Genomic DNA, 15,272 nt, shown 5'->3' on the forward strand with positions numbered 1-15,272 from the left:
ATCGATGTCACTAATTATGCTGATTCAAACTACTGCAGCTGAGAAGAAGGTGTCTTCCTCAAGCTAATAATTAAGGGTTGTTTTCAGGATTTACTGCATAACTTAGTGTGTTAGCCCTTTGTTGTATTTCAGATGGATTGCTGAGTTTAATTTGGTTAGCGTTTACACAACAAATCACTTTCCTTACTTTGTCAAGGTGCTTTTAGGGGAGTGGTAAAGCAGGTGTTCATTAGATATTATATCGCTCGGGGAATCGGCCATGTTTCCGGTGGGCTTGCCGTCCCTCACACTGACGATTCCTGTTGGCGACCCGCTCATGTGCTTCGGCTGTCAGTGTTCTGCTCATTCTTTTCCTTCATGTCTGCGCTCACCGCTCATCTGAAAGCTATACCTCCACCTGTTACCACTGCTGACAGCATTTCAAAATCTCCACCCAAACATCCTCTAGTAGGCCCTGAGTGCTGCTTCCCCTTTGGGGAATTTAATACCATCACTCTCCTCTTCCTACCGAGTCGAGCTTCATGTTTGCTTCAGGGGAGTGACAAGGTCAAAGCCTCAACACTAAACATTAATACTCACTGAACTTTCAGCTGTACAATTTTACTTACAGTTATTGTGGTTTACAAATAGTATGAGTTGCAGAAATACAGCATTTAAAACTTGAATAGATTTACTATGTCAGAAGGGGAAAAGAATATTCATATTTTTCATTTATTTTGCATTTATTTTATGGTGATATGTTGTTGAAAAATATGTAACTCCACCGTAACTACCTAGCAAATAGAAATACAAGAAAATATGTCCACCTTTCATAAACAATTATAGACAGTAAAACAGAATGTGTGAGCTCAGAGAGGGTCAAAGTTTACATTAATTTTCTTCCAATTAACCTACATAAGAAATACAAAGTGTTTAAAAGTAAATTAATGTAGCGAAAGAAAAAAATAGCGAGTCTGGTACGGGAGGTAAAGTATGATTTGTGGCCAAACCTCCTCTCATACACCTCAGTTTGTGTGGGAATGTGTCAAAGACTGGATCTGCCTCTTTATGAGGGGTTATCAGCACAAATCCTGCATCAATCAAGCAGCTGGGCGTAATGAGAGTCTATAGAGGCGAATGAGGCAATACTGGTGATTAGGTGAAATGGAGGATGCTTTAGAGAGCTGATTAGTGCAGGACTGGATGCTCTTATAGTCCCGTTTTCAGGTACAAGCTCAAGGACCATGTTTAATGGAGGGAGTCTCACATAAACATCAACATGAACGACATTAGAAGGGAGATTTTCACCTTCAGCTATATACCGTGCCGTTGCCCGTCTAGCCTGGAACAAGTGCTTTACAATTCCAATGCAGTTCTTTCATTCTATTGACTGATTAGATATTTATTTGCTGGACTTAAAGAATGTTAATTTCCTCACATTCCCCATATTCCTTAAAGCAATTTTTGGTCATGGAAATTAAACTGGAACCAAACATGATATAATAGCACCCAATGCAACCATGCTTATTTGGGCTTAAAAAATACAATTTAATTCATTTTTTGCGATTTCTTTCGAAATATTTAGTCTGCTCACAATCACATATCGCATGCTTCCATCTAAAATGCTCTCTTTACATCTACAGCACTTCACTTCATCCACTGCTGTGTCGTTTTTGAGTGGTTTTGACCAGTCATACCAAGCTTTGCGTGGTCCTAAAGACAGTTTTCGTCTCCAGAACGTTCCTCAGCAGTGAGTGATGCAGATGTCCTCACGTCACTCGTTTAATGACCACATTTTTAATATTACAGTTGCTTCATTAGACAGCACCACCATAATTCAAAAAATCATGTAGAGAGATTGATGCATGTTCATTTTTGTCAAAAGTTTGCTTGCGGTGATGGAGTGACGGATTGGCTTTAATGGATGTGTCGTGCATTAAGGAGTCTTTCCTTCAGATTCCTATAAATCACTCTGACACTGGGGTCGCCTCCCTCAGACAAAACCGATCTGACTGCACCTCCAGCACCCTTCATCCTCTCAGGAGGGTGGGTGCCTGTGGGCTACAACTTCAGCCATGTCTATTTTAAGCCTATGTTTGTTTCCATTTTTGGGAAATTGCCCCGAACAAAAGTGTGCTTTTAGCAAGTCATGCAGTCGGTGTACCAATGGCTGCATGGACGACTGTCACCAGATTACTGTGATGCTGAAGAAAACTTAAAATTGTGACAGATGCTGGAGTTACAAGGAAGGTCATTGTCTGAGTTCTAAGCAGGTTTATAGATCTGTTTTGGCAATGAGCATATTAGTTAATGATATCTTCAGGACCTGTTGGTCACATCACACACGTTTCTGTATATGTTCCAGCAAAGTTTTGAAATGTTGCAAGAATTAGAAAAAGAAAATTTGTATTAGGTCTGTTTCCATGTGAATAAACTAGGCTGTGTTGTGTCATCAAAAAGGTGGCATTCTTGGCTTTGTTACCCAAGGCAGCAATAAATAGAATAGAAGAAGACATTGTGGGCAGTCTGAGGCACACCTGTGCACTAATCATGGTGTCTAATCAGCATCTTGATATGGCACACCTGTGAGGTGGGATGGATTATCTCAGCAAAGGAGAAGTGCTCACTATCACAGATTTAGACAGATTTGTGAACAATATTTGAGAGAAATGGTGATATTGTGTGTGTGGAAAAAGTTTTAGATCTTTGAATTCATCTCATAAAAAATGGGAGCAGAAACAAAAGTGTTGCGTTTATATTATTGTTGTGTATTTAGAGTCATCATTTTAGCATCTGTGGTCACTTGGAAAATGTTGATTGCAGGTTATTCTTTAGAAATTCAACTTGAATTGTCTCTACTTTTAGCCATATTTGTGCTGTTTCCATAGTGGTTCAGGACTTAATGCTACAGTGAGAAAAACTGTGTAAGGAGCAAAAAAACACCCCAAAATGATTTGGTTTTAAGAAGGTGAAACCATTATTTTCATTAAAGCCATCTGAGAAGTTGAGAGGAAATCAGACATTCTGAAATGTGTATTATAATTTCTGTTTTTATTTAAAGTTAGAAGCTGAAAACCAACTAGTGAATGCAGCCGGTAAATAAATTTAATGGAGTAGATGAATAAATAGGCACTAAAATGGCCCAACGGAAATGCTCAAAGTATATTCCTAAAAACTGCACTTCCAGCATTTGATTAGAAGCAGTTAGTTACTTTGCAACACTGCAGCATTTAGGGGTCATTCTAACACTAATAACCAACTTCCAGGTTCAGTTTGTTAATCATTTTATCAGGATCAGTCCATCCTGTATGGCCCCGATCTAGAAATCAGGTTTTAACAACTTCCTCCTTTAATTTGCTGGAAATTAGAATTGTTCCTAATGAGGCAGTGGATGTCCCACAGGGGAAAGTAACCCCCCATCAGTTCTAACCCCAATCTCCCCAGGACCTAGTTTATAAGACACACACTTGTGCAGGCACACATGGAGTAACCTTGTTGGGTCCTAATTATAATAGCGTTGTGTCTCGACTGAACACAGCGCGTTATTAGTCCTAGCAATAACACATTCCCACAGGCACGTACCTGTGTCCTTTTACTCCATGGAGGATTTGTCTTGTTTTTGGCTACTTTTTCCTCTTTTATCTCTAATTGAAGAGTAAGAGAACGCGAGAGACTGAGAAAGGCTGAGGTGTGTAGAAGCCAAAAAATCATCTGTGTTATCAAAACTAGCACATTATAACTGCAGATCGAGACAGAATTCTTTTTGGAATTTCTTCCTTCGATACTGTATATAGTAACTGTTGCCACAAACCTGCATTCATCACATAGTTTTTACTCACATATAATGGTTATTACTTCTTGCAATAATGTTCAAAAAACAACTAATCGTGAGTGCCTTGTCTTAGATGATTCACAGCTTGAGTGAATGTGATCTTTAAATGAGGCCATCCCATTTTCTGCTGTGGGTTCATGCTTTTATTCCATATTTTACGTCTAGTTCTTTGCCTCAGCAAAGGTTATGGCATCCCTGAGGCAACAGCAGTGCTAAAGTTGATGGGGTCACAATTTATTGTACATAGGTTTTACGAAGACCATCGATAATGACTGAATTTTCAACCGTCTTCACTGAATGATGGTGAGCTTTAAAGCTGGTTTTAGCGGGCATGGCGGTTGTGCTTATAGAGCATGTATTTGACATTGCTGCTGTTGGTTTGGTTTTGAAGCATTTAGGGATCAATTCACAACCATCCTTAACCCTGATAACTCAGATTTACACCTAAATGTGTAATACCTACCACAAAATGTGCTAGTTTCACAATAAAAGCTGTAAAATTGTGAAGTAGCTATTTGTTTTGGCTTGTTCTTTTCTACTGAATTGCAAATTTAACATCACATGACTTCTGAGTTTTATTAGCTTTGCACATCAAAAGAGCTAATATGTTAGCATTGGGATGCTACATGGTCACGAAACACAGAACTTTCGCTAGGAAACGGGAGTTAAAAAGGACAGATAATTATCAATACCGACTGAAGTAAAGCATTTTAGGTGGTTTCAGCTGTACTTTTTAGCCCATGCTACAAGGTACTGGTTAAGCTTTGGCACCAGAATTGAACTTGGGTCAGTTTAGGAAAAGATCACACAAACCTCCAGTTGTCTTCTTGGTTGCTAAGGTGACCCGCCATTAGAATGACTCCTACAAAGCATAAGTATCTTACAGTTTAGCAGTCTTTTTTTTGTGCGAAGATATGTTTTCAACTGTGGACCAACATAGTTATTGCTTATTTTGGTGTGAGATAGTGCTGAAATACTGCAACAAAACATTAGCCTGTCTTTGGATTCAAATCTTCAGATTTTAATTATTTGTCATTTGTAGATACTGCGCAGAAAGTGACATGAGGTCAGAAATGTTTTGCAGAAATTGTAAATATGATCCTTTTGAGCTGGGAGTGAACAGTTTGCAGTCATGTTTAATATGAACTTTCCCTCACTATGTTGGTAAAATATCGTAATCAGGCCACCATTACCTTTTGTAAAAATATATTTGCTATTTCATAACATTTGTTTCTGAGCATTATTATTGAGACAACTTTGCTAACTGATGGGGCAACAGAGCAGGCTGATGGAAAGATGTATATATACTGTGAAATTTGAATTCAGTGCGAGTATAAAATATAAAAAATTACATTTTTACCCACATTTAACCAATTGTGTCACAACATCATGACAGCTAATATTCAATCACATGTATTGATATTAAATCAATACACAGCAGCATGTATGAGGTGAGATGTTGGGGACACTGTAGATATAATAGCAGTTTGGGATGTGAATCCTTACTTCAGCCTGGAACAGCTTCAGTGATGCTGCACACTAAAGAACAGGCAAAACCAGACAAGAGAAGATGAGAGACTGGAAATGTTTGAGGTGAAGCTACACCTGGCGATGGGCTTTTCATGTGTTCCTGCACTGACTATCTGGTGTCGTCCCAGACACGTATGAGCTACTCACTCACTCACTGCACATCAAGCGGTCGTCCATACGCTCACTCAGACATGTGAAGTCAGCGTGAGCGTCGACATCCTTTCCAATCCCCGTTGTGTCTTCTTGAGACACTTGCAGGAGCTTATCCCAGACAGGAGCGGCAGCAGCCGTTATTTACCAGCAGACATCCTTACAGAGATGTAACAGCATGAAGCGTAGGGCGATAAGACTCGGCACAAAGAAGAGACTCACCTTTTCTACAACTGCAAGATGACAGTTTTTAAATTATTATTCCTCAGATATATGTGGACCTGTGCTGTTCATTTTGGATGCTCTAACAAGATCCTGCAGTAGATATGTTGTTTATGTCCACCACCTCAGCACACAGACAGCTGTAATGGAGTATATTCCTTGATGCATGTTTGTCTGCAGCCACTGGTTTTCCCCCTGTCTTTACCAGTACTGAGTAATGATCCACATGCTGGTCAGGGATGGACGGAGGAGCCCTGATGCCTGCTGGCCTGTCAGAGAAATGTGACAGCGTCTAGTGTGCAGGGACAAACTGGAGAGTGTAGCCTGCAGCTCTCAATCACTCCAGGGGCTGGCAGAGACACCCACAGGGAGCTGTCTTCCCTCTCTTTCATTTATCTCTTTCTCTTTTCACCCTTTCATGTTTCCTCAATTTCTAGATGTCTACCTTATTTTTGTCGCTTTTTCCCCTCCTCTTTCTCCTTTGTGATCCTCCTTTCATGTCAGCCTTGTCAGCGTCTGTCTGCCGTTCACAGATTTTACACACACACACACACACGCGCGGATCTTCTCATACAATTTCTGCTTGTTTCGTCGCTGTCTACATCCATATCCGACCTAATCCGGGGCCTGGCTCCGGCTCAGCTTGTTCGGTTAGCGCACATATGCACACATCCACCCACCCACCCACATACACGCGTAATTAAACAGACTGGCACCAACTTGCTCAAACTCACATACAAAGAATTGTTGTTATTATGCGCAATTCCATTTTTAGAGTATGTAAGCCTTCAAAACTAGTGCACAGTGGCCCCCATACGGCACTGAAGGATGCGGATTTTCTATTAGATTGCCTGGAGAGTGAGACAGACAGAGAGAGAGAGAGAGAGAAAGAGAGAGAGAAAGCAAGGCCTTCATTTAAACTGTTCTGCACTGAGGCTTTTCAATTTGATTATGAGTCTCCATTTCATAGAGCCTGGATGCTGCGTGCTATTCAGAATGAAATTGAGCCGTCGGTTGGTTGGCTGGACGGGCAGCCTCGTCGCGTCTCCTCTGTGGGGGCATCAGGGGACGACAAGGGCACGCCGGCCCACCGTGCCCTTCCGCCGCACTGTTTGGTCTGGCTGCAGGGGAAATGCTCAGAAGCTTGGGTAGCTGGCTAAGTGGGTGAGAGTATGGAATTGATTGAGTGCTTTGAGGTTTTGAAAACTGCTGCTGTAAAGTCTGTGAAGGACTCTTTAGTTATACGGCAGAAAAAGTCAGGCATGGGCTTTTAGTGTTTTCGGTCTTTTCCGCGTATATTCCTGCTTTTAGCTTCTCTCTGGTAAAAATTTCTCTCTGCTGTGTGGAAATGCAGAGATGTACGGTATGTGATCACGCAACCTGACTGATGCTACCCATATTTGGGTCAGTCCCGACCTGGTTCAGTGACGAATGACCACCAGAAACGGGTAACTAAAGCTGAGCGTGTAACAGCAGCCATGCACTCCCCGCGTCCGTCAGCAATCCTGTTCATTTATGTTACTGGAGCAACACTTCCTGGGATGTTCTCCTTTTACATGCCAGGCTCCTGTTTTGTCCCAGGACTGTCACAACATGGCTATACTACTCTGATCCATCGCCATGTAATCGGTCATTGGAAACCACATTAGGGGGACATTTGTGTATCTTTTTATGCGTTTGCCCCAATATATGAGCCTTTTCTAATAGTATAAGGAATGGTTATATATAAGAAAAGACTTCCTGTTATTTGTAATTGTTGACATTCTTAATTGGAAGACTGCATGAACCCATAGTTTCCACTGGCAGTTTGAGATTTGACGTTGTAGGAATTTACAGCACTTTTATGACATCAGTTTAGGTGCAGGGATTGGTGTGTTTGTCGAAGGCGAAGCAGGAACATCTCTGTCCGGGAGAGAAAAATCCCCTGTTCTGCAGTCACACTTAGTGCACTCTGATCTATAAATCCACGCCTTCAACCAATATGAACATCTTCTCTGTGCTATGCTCTTTAATTTTCTTGCTTCTGTGTGTTATGTTCTTCAACTTGACAATTTTTTTTATTTTTATTAAACAGGTGACGCCACCAAATGAGTCATCAGCTAGAGTTAGTCTGTTGTGGAATACACACACAGTTGTACAGCTGAACTAAAAAAAAAAAAACTGAGGTAAAGGTGCGTCAGAGAAGCCACCATGATCCACAGAAAGGCGAGAAATGATCCTATGCTTTCCAAGGACAGCATTACAGAGCATTTATCAACAAACAGAAATTCATTAATTTGACAATGATCTTCCTAAAGGTCTATATTTATCAGATATCTTAGAAAGACGGCGTGATTTGACAAGAATTCTAAAGGAATTAGTAATTGGTCTCATAGTTAAGCAGAGTATTTCGACAAGGTGGAGCCTTTAAAGAGGGCGGCTCCAGAATTCAGACACAAATACAGTTTGTTTCACTTGATAGTGAGAAAATCAAGTTTGCAGGTGGTGGATGTGGTTGACTTTTACCGTAGTGTTTAGTACTGGGGTACGATAAAGCTGCACAAAACAACTGACTCCTATATGACTTTCTTTCCTCAGCTAAGGGAGTTACCTAAGGATGTTTTGAAGAATCGCTTATTTAAGGAAAACGTGAAGCCATTTTCTTAATTGAAAGAAAAAAAAAAACTGTAAAACTCCAGTTTCCATGGAGACCACTTGTTTGCTTGCAGTCACACTTGTGATACCTTTTATCGCCTCACCTGTTGCTCAGTGTGTGTAGATAGCAAAAAAATAAAAGCAGACTAGCAAAAAACACAAATGTGAGAGGAAACTGCATTTCCTTCATTCATAGTGAGAAGCTCCACCATGCTGTGATAAAAACTGAGTTAGAGGTACATTGTTTTTCCTTACAGTGGTTCCTAAGGTGTTTTGTGCAGTGGTTTAACTAGCTTTAAGGTTTTCCTAAAGAATAAGACCAAGATAAAGAGAAAATCTAGAATACTGAGGTGAACATTTTAAGGAAACTTTGTGGAACCACTAAAAGATGTTTTGTGCAACAGATTTTATTTTACTCAGACTTTAAGGAACATCTTAACTTATCCCTCGTGTTGTCCTGCAGGTCAAAACTGACCCGTTTTAAAGTTTGACAGTGTGGGAGGAAAAAAAAAATCAGTGAAACTACTGATGTCCACATTTTCAACATTTTTGGGAAATCTTTGAACATCTTTTGGTGGAAAAAAGAAATGTTAAATGTTTCTTTAAGAACATTCACATAAAAATCAACCAAAATCCAGCGAAATTCGAGATTTTTACGTGAATGTTGTTAAAGAAAATATTAGAAGTTTTAGTGATGTATAAATACTCACTTTAGATATTTTTGTTTTTTGGGGGAAATTTTTACTCCTTTTTCTTTCCAAATTTGAGGGATTTCTTTTTAAATAAAACTTTTAAGGGAAATTAAAGAGTTATTGAAATTTTCTCCATCAAGGTTTTGCAAATTTTGAGAAATTTGGGGAATATTTTGCTGAATTTTGGATTTTTTTTCAGACAAGGAAACAATATTTTTTTGGTGCCTGTAAATGAAGACAACAGGAGGGTTAAGGTGTTTTGTGCCACAAAAACCAAAGAACCCCAATTGCTCCTGCTGCTCGAATGTATGAGGGAAAAGTGTTTGTTTTTTTAGGATCAAAGCTTTTGCCAAGGTAATATTAAGAATCTGCAGTCAGAAGTAGTTTAATACTCCCATTCTGGACTCTTTTTTTAAAACTATATTAACACAAACATCCACAAGCTTTGTTTTACATGGCAGTGGTTCGTGAGTCTGTTTGTTTCTCTGATTTTTTTTTTTTTTTTTTTTTTTTTAAATAGTCGACGATCCGTATTTACATATCAAGCATCTTCAGAAGTTTGAGTGAGCCTAAAAATAGTCCAGGCTCAGAGCAGGACTTCAGAGTTATTTCACTCCTACACAAAGGAAGGAAATTCTCTTTTGAGAGTGAGTGACATCATGTTGTGACACCAAAAGCAGTGATGATGTTTGCTAGTGGCTCAGTACCGGTTATGGTGAGGATCCTAAACAAAAGACTGACAGGCTGAGAGTTACTGTGGCTGAAGGAAGAGATTTACACACGGGAGAAGACTTTAAAAATATTTAGCAAAACAGCCTCATACGGTTCAGTCGCTGATGCTGGTTAAGATCAATCCTGCAGGTCTTCTGCCAGTCTGTGTACATCTCTGTTGATCTTTTTGATATTGATTCTGAGGTGCTTTATTTACAAGAGATTCCTGAAGCAAAGAAAATCCATATTTTTCATCCATTCTTTTCTAACTTTGTATGGCAGAGCATTAATTAAATATGTTGAGATTCTAATCCTTGTTGCCAATAAGTTGTAAATTGCCAGAATTAATTGGAAAATCAGTAACAAGTGACTTTAATCCAGGCAGCATCTGTGGGGAACTCGCTGTTATTTTAATTTGTTGAACTGAAATCAAATTACTAAAATGTGTCTGTCTAATTTTATCCTATTACAAAGAACTGTATCTCGACCACTACTGCCATATCAGCATCTGTTTTCAGTCTTTTCCTGTCATTCAAACCTAAAGTTCACTCACTGCACAGTCTTCAAAAGTATAGAGGGGTCCTAATGGCACAGATTAAAAAGCAATTTAATACAGAAAAGGGGATTAGAAACACTATGGGCTGCACTAATCCTTAACCTTTAGTCCTGTTCTCATGGAGCCACAATATGCACAAGACGATAGCATCACAGGACCAGAGTTAGTAAATTTCCATTAGGGCTGCCCTTCTGTATTCCCACCAGCACATTTAAAGGCATTAGGCATGCTTTGTCAAGGCTAATAAAAAGGGCCAGCAGTGCTATCACACACCCCCGACTTGTTTCGGAAAAAGCACTGTTCCATGTGAAGTTTTCATAACCCATTATGATAATCTGCCCAAGTCTCTGAAGGGCAGGGGATAGACAGGCAGATAGATGCTTTTGGGGTGACTGCTCTACAGCCTCTGTATGGATGGAATATTTTCTTTCTGTGTTGCCGGGGCAGAAACTTTGCTACCGACCAAGAAACAGCAGAAACGATACACAACTCCATGAAAGAAGCAACACCTCTGTGATGTGTAGGTGACTTGAAAGGAAAAGATGCAAAAGAAGATGATCGTATGTCCTCTGTCTCATTGCAATTTGAAATATAGAGTTGTTGGACATTGTGTTTTTATGCTAGCTTACATTATGCATGTGCACTATCCTTTGAGTCCTTCCCATTAAAATCGTAGGAAGCTCCTAGATATGCTTGATTTGAGAAGGTTTCCTTCTTCTGTCCTCTCTTTTCGGCAGCCCACCGCTCATCTCTGCAGAGGAAGAGTGTTTGTCTGACAGGAAACAGGGTCACGCCGAGCATTAATCATTCATATCTAAATTTGTGCAGCGCAAAGATTCAATTTTCTGCACTTTGTAGGGTCCACTATTGGTTATATGGTTTTATTTATACATCAAGCTCCATCCATTATTCATTTGTTTTTGAGTGATCAGGTTTGATGCCATTTTCCCTGAAGGAAAAGCTGGTACATATGTATTATACTGTTAAAAAAGACGATGCAAAAGTTGGTCTTGACAGTTTTTTAGCGCTTTAATAATGTTTTTCACTTTACAAACAGAAGCTTAAACCATCCTTAATTAAAACCACTACGGTTCTGTTACTCAGGAGCTTCAGTATTTGGGTCTTTCATACAAGAACTATTGCTATTTTGATTCATACTGTATGTTTGGACACATGTCCTGCTGAGCACTAAATCTGTCTGCTTTTATAACCAAAAATTGTTTTGCAAGATCCTTCCCTCTCTTTGCCCTCTCCAGAGCCACAGAGATGTAACTCCCACATCAATGCTCTATTTAAAGTCTGCAACTGTGTGTGTGTGTGTGTGTTTCTTCAACCTACTGTCAGCTTTTACACCCTTTCTGTTGTGATAGTATTGTATTCATCCCTTTGCTTCCTCTTCACAGGCCACTACTGAGCAGAAGAAGCTGAGCCATGCTGGATCCAAGCCCTCCCTCTCCGAGAGCAGCGGCCGACTCCCTCAGATAGCCATGAACACCTGCAAGTTCAATGGCGGAGTGGTGAGACCACTAGTGGGCAGCCTGGCGTCCTCGTCGCGCCGCAACCTCGCGGAGCTCGACTCGGAGACGCAACCCTTGCAGACGCTGCACAGCTCTGGCCTGGAGGTGGTGGTGTCCAAGGGCAACGGCGGTGAAGACCCCAGCAAGGCGTCCAATGAGAGTCTGGTCAGGGAGGGCAGCGGGCGCGGTGGAGGCAGGGCTCCCCAGAAGAAGAACAGGGACATTGGCTACAAGCTCGGCCACCGGAGGGCGCTGTTCGAGAAGCGGAAGCGGCTCAGCGATTACGCACTCATCTTCGGGATGTTTGGGATTGTCGTCATGGTGACAGAGACGGAACTGTCATGGGGGGTTTACACGAAGGTGGGTTGTGCATGTGTGTGATGCATGAGTGGGAGCGCTGTGTGTTGTCATTGCTATTGTTGTTTTTTGAGTTGTGTGGGGTTTGCAGCTGTCACTTTCATGAAGAGTGATTATTAGCACAGACACTGACGTACATTATCTAACAAAGCTATTGGGAATATTCCTCAAATACGAATAAAAAGGAGTGTCATGTGATCTGCACAGTGACTAACGGTCTATTTATTCTATTAAAACTCTGATTAGCCTTTTTAAATGTTCCATTTAGTCCATTAGTTTTATTTAGTCATTTCTTGTTGGCCTACTTTTGTTGCAAGTTTTTCATCAGATTGGCACTTAGCCAAAGGATTGATTCCACTACTGGTGCCACTGTGGCAGATGGAGAGTGGGATAGTGGAGGAAAGGGGATGAAGGAAGATTTAGACAGAACCATAGCAATTATGAGAGCGCAAGTGACGCAGCAGGCTGTAGAAACAAAGGGGACTCTAGAGGAAGGACAGGAGCAAAACACTTTGGTTTCAGGGTCACTGTGACCAAAACGCCCCCACTTCACCTGACATTGTCCTTCTAGATCAACTAAACAGTTCAGTGGTGTCATACTTACGGTTCGAACATCATTCATTCACTGAACTCAGAGCAGCTTACGCCACAGTATTTCCTGGGCTGTTTAGTAGGGAGCTGACACTGCAGTGCATTGCAGTATATGACATGCCACAGGACAGGTAAGTTTCACATGTGGACTGAGTAAAAACTTTGAAGGATTATAGATCTTACAGGTGACTTGTGTGTTTTAGCCCATCGACAACAAGTATCAGTGATTGCTTGGGGTCAAAACCCTCCAATACGAACACAACACTGCACATATGACATAATCAAGTTTATATTTCGCAAACAAGTTAACAGATTATTTATTCAGCATTAACATTAATGTGGAGCTATGCTTCCAGCAACCAGACAAATGTAAGTACAATGTTTAATTGTTTTGGTTTTCACCAAGTTGTGGCAGGTACAACTGTATTTTTTTTAGCTTGCTATATGCCACACTGTGTAAACTATTCAGTAGGTTTTGCTGCTGGCTTTGTCATTGGCTAATTAGTTGGCATTAGTTTCTAATTTTGTGTGTGTGTGTGTGTGTGGGGGGGTAGCTAATGGCAAACTGCATTTTTACTAGCTAGTTTCTAATTTTGTGTTTTTATTGGCTAATTGTGTTTTTACTGGTTATTGGCTAGCTTTGTGTTTTTACTCACTATTATCTAACTTTGTGTTTTTACTGGGTAGTGGCTAACTTTGTTTTTACTGGCTATTGGCTACCTTCGTGCTTTTACTCACTATTACCTCACTTTGGTTTTACTGGCTAGTGGCTAACTTTGTGTTTTTATTCACTGTTGGCTAACTGTGTTTTTACCAGCTATGACTAGCTTTGTTTGTTCACTAACTAGTGACTAACTTTGCCTTTTTTACAACAAACTTTGTCTTATCACCAGGTAGCTTCCAGCTGTGTCTTTTCACAAGTTGACAAGTTTTGTCTTTTCAAGTGGCTAACTTTTTCTGTTCACCAGCTAGTTGCTATCTTTGTCTCTTCCACAACTGGTGACTAACTGTTTTTACGACTAGCTTTATCTTATCACCAGGAAGCGTCTAACTTTTTCTACCTGGCACCTGTTTTTTTCCTACATTATGTAACAACCTTAAACATAAATATTTTGTCACCTTGATTTTGATTTAAATATTACGCTGTCACAGGGTGCTACAGCTATGAGAAATTGAACTAGAATTTTAAACACTGTTGCCAACTCCTCAGTAAGCAAAGTCCCTGTTGGCGCTAGAAGTCGCTAAATGACGTCATCGCCTAATTTGCATATTTCCCAGTTTGCATGTAATTGTAATCAGCGTTGTAGAAGATTGATTTTTTTTTTTTTTTTTTTTTCCCTTGGTCTGTCTGTTAGATTTTTAAAATATGTTTTTGATTGCTATGGCTGGACCCGAATATCCAAATACTCGTTCACTACTGCGGTATCCAGATATTAATTTTGGTATCCGAATATCCCCCACCCCCACCCCACCCCGTAACGGGGCGGAACGAATATTCGGATATTCGTAGTGCCCGAATATCCGGAGACCAGAAACCACTATTCGGGCCAGCCCTATTGATTACATCTGTGTACCTCTGTACGTGTGCGTGTTTGTGTAAGATATAGTAAGTCAGTGGGGAAATCTATAGGATGACTTATGGGGTTTTAAGAAAGCCAATAGATTTGTTTGTGACTGTTACTGAGTGGAGTTCAGTCCATTCATCAAGCTGACCTCAGCTGAAATGGAAATGACCCAGTGCCTCAGAGTAGATCAGCATCCTTCTCTTACACCAGACAGGTAGCATGTGCTGTGGATGGTTCATTTTCCATCTCATGTCGCATCACAGAGCAGACAGCCAAGGTTTTCTGAGCCCTGAAGGAGGCAAATACGTTAAGAGGCAGTGAGCTCTGGGACAGAAAAATCCTTGAACCTCTGGCAGGTGGATTAATTGGTTTACTCAATGTTATTTCAGCAGGGACTTCTCAAAACAATTTCAGACATTAGAATGTCTTGAGAACATGTCGCCGACCTAAGGGGCAAAGCAATCTAGTTGATAGCTAAAAATACATTCTGTAATATGGACCACCGAAGGACAGAGTAATACCGAGTAGCTCTGACTGACTGGCGATTAGCAACGATATTTCCACTTGTTGTTTTTATCATTTGTCGTTGGTGTCGTTATTATAATGACAACTCTATGATCATTACTTTGCTGCACAGCGGCATTTTTACACCATGGCTCTTAAACTGATTTATCTTTTGGCATTTTACCAACATAGAGGGGGGGATTTGAGTAGCACAGGTTCTCATTTCCTGGATCTATGGCACACACACACACACACACACACACACACACACACACACACACACACACACACACACACACACACACACACACACACACACACACACACAGAGCACTGCAGTGCCAGCATCCAGCTGGCATATTTATCACCAGCAATGCTCACTGTGGTGGCCCCCTGCTAATGCTAGCTTTGCCTTTTCTGCACCTACTATTA

At 40.7% G+C, this 15,272-nt stretch overlaps 1 protein-coding gene across 2 annotated transcripts in view; it reads left to right on the plus strand.

Annotated features, from left to right (window-relative positions):
• Positions 1–15,272, plus strand: part of kcnn1a (potassium intermediate/small conductance calcium-activated channel, subfamily N, member 1a) — a 58,671-nt gene that overhangs the window by 15,854 nt on the left and 27,545 nt on the right. For both annotated transcript variants that reach the window (XM_022200706.2, XM_022200708.2), the window contains exon 2: positions 11,710–12,183. In XM_022200706.2, the coding sequence (XP_022056398.1) occupies positions 11,710–12,183 (474 nt within the window). The remainder of the gene's footprint in view (positions 1–11,709; positions 12,184–15,272) is intronic.

This window comes from Acanthochromis polyacanthus, chromosome 9 (genome assembly GCF_021347895.1).
Source record: "Acanthochromis polyacanthus isolate Apoly-LR-REF ecotype Palm Island chromosome 9, KAUST_Apoly_ChrSc, whole genome shotgun sequence".
NCBI classification, from domain to species: domain Eukaryota; kingdom Metazoa; phylum Chordata; class Actinopteri; family Pomacentridae; genus Acanthochromis; species Acanthochromis polyacanthus.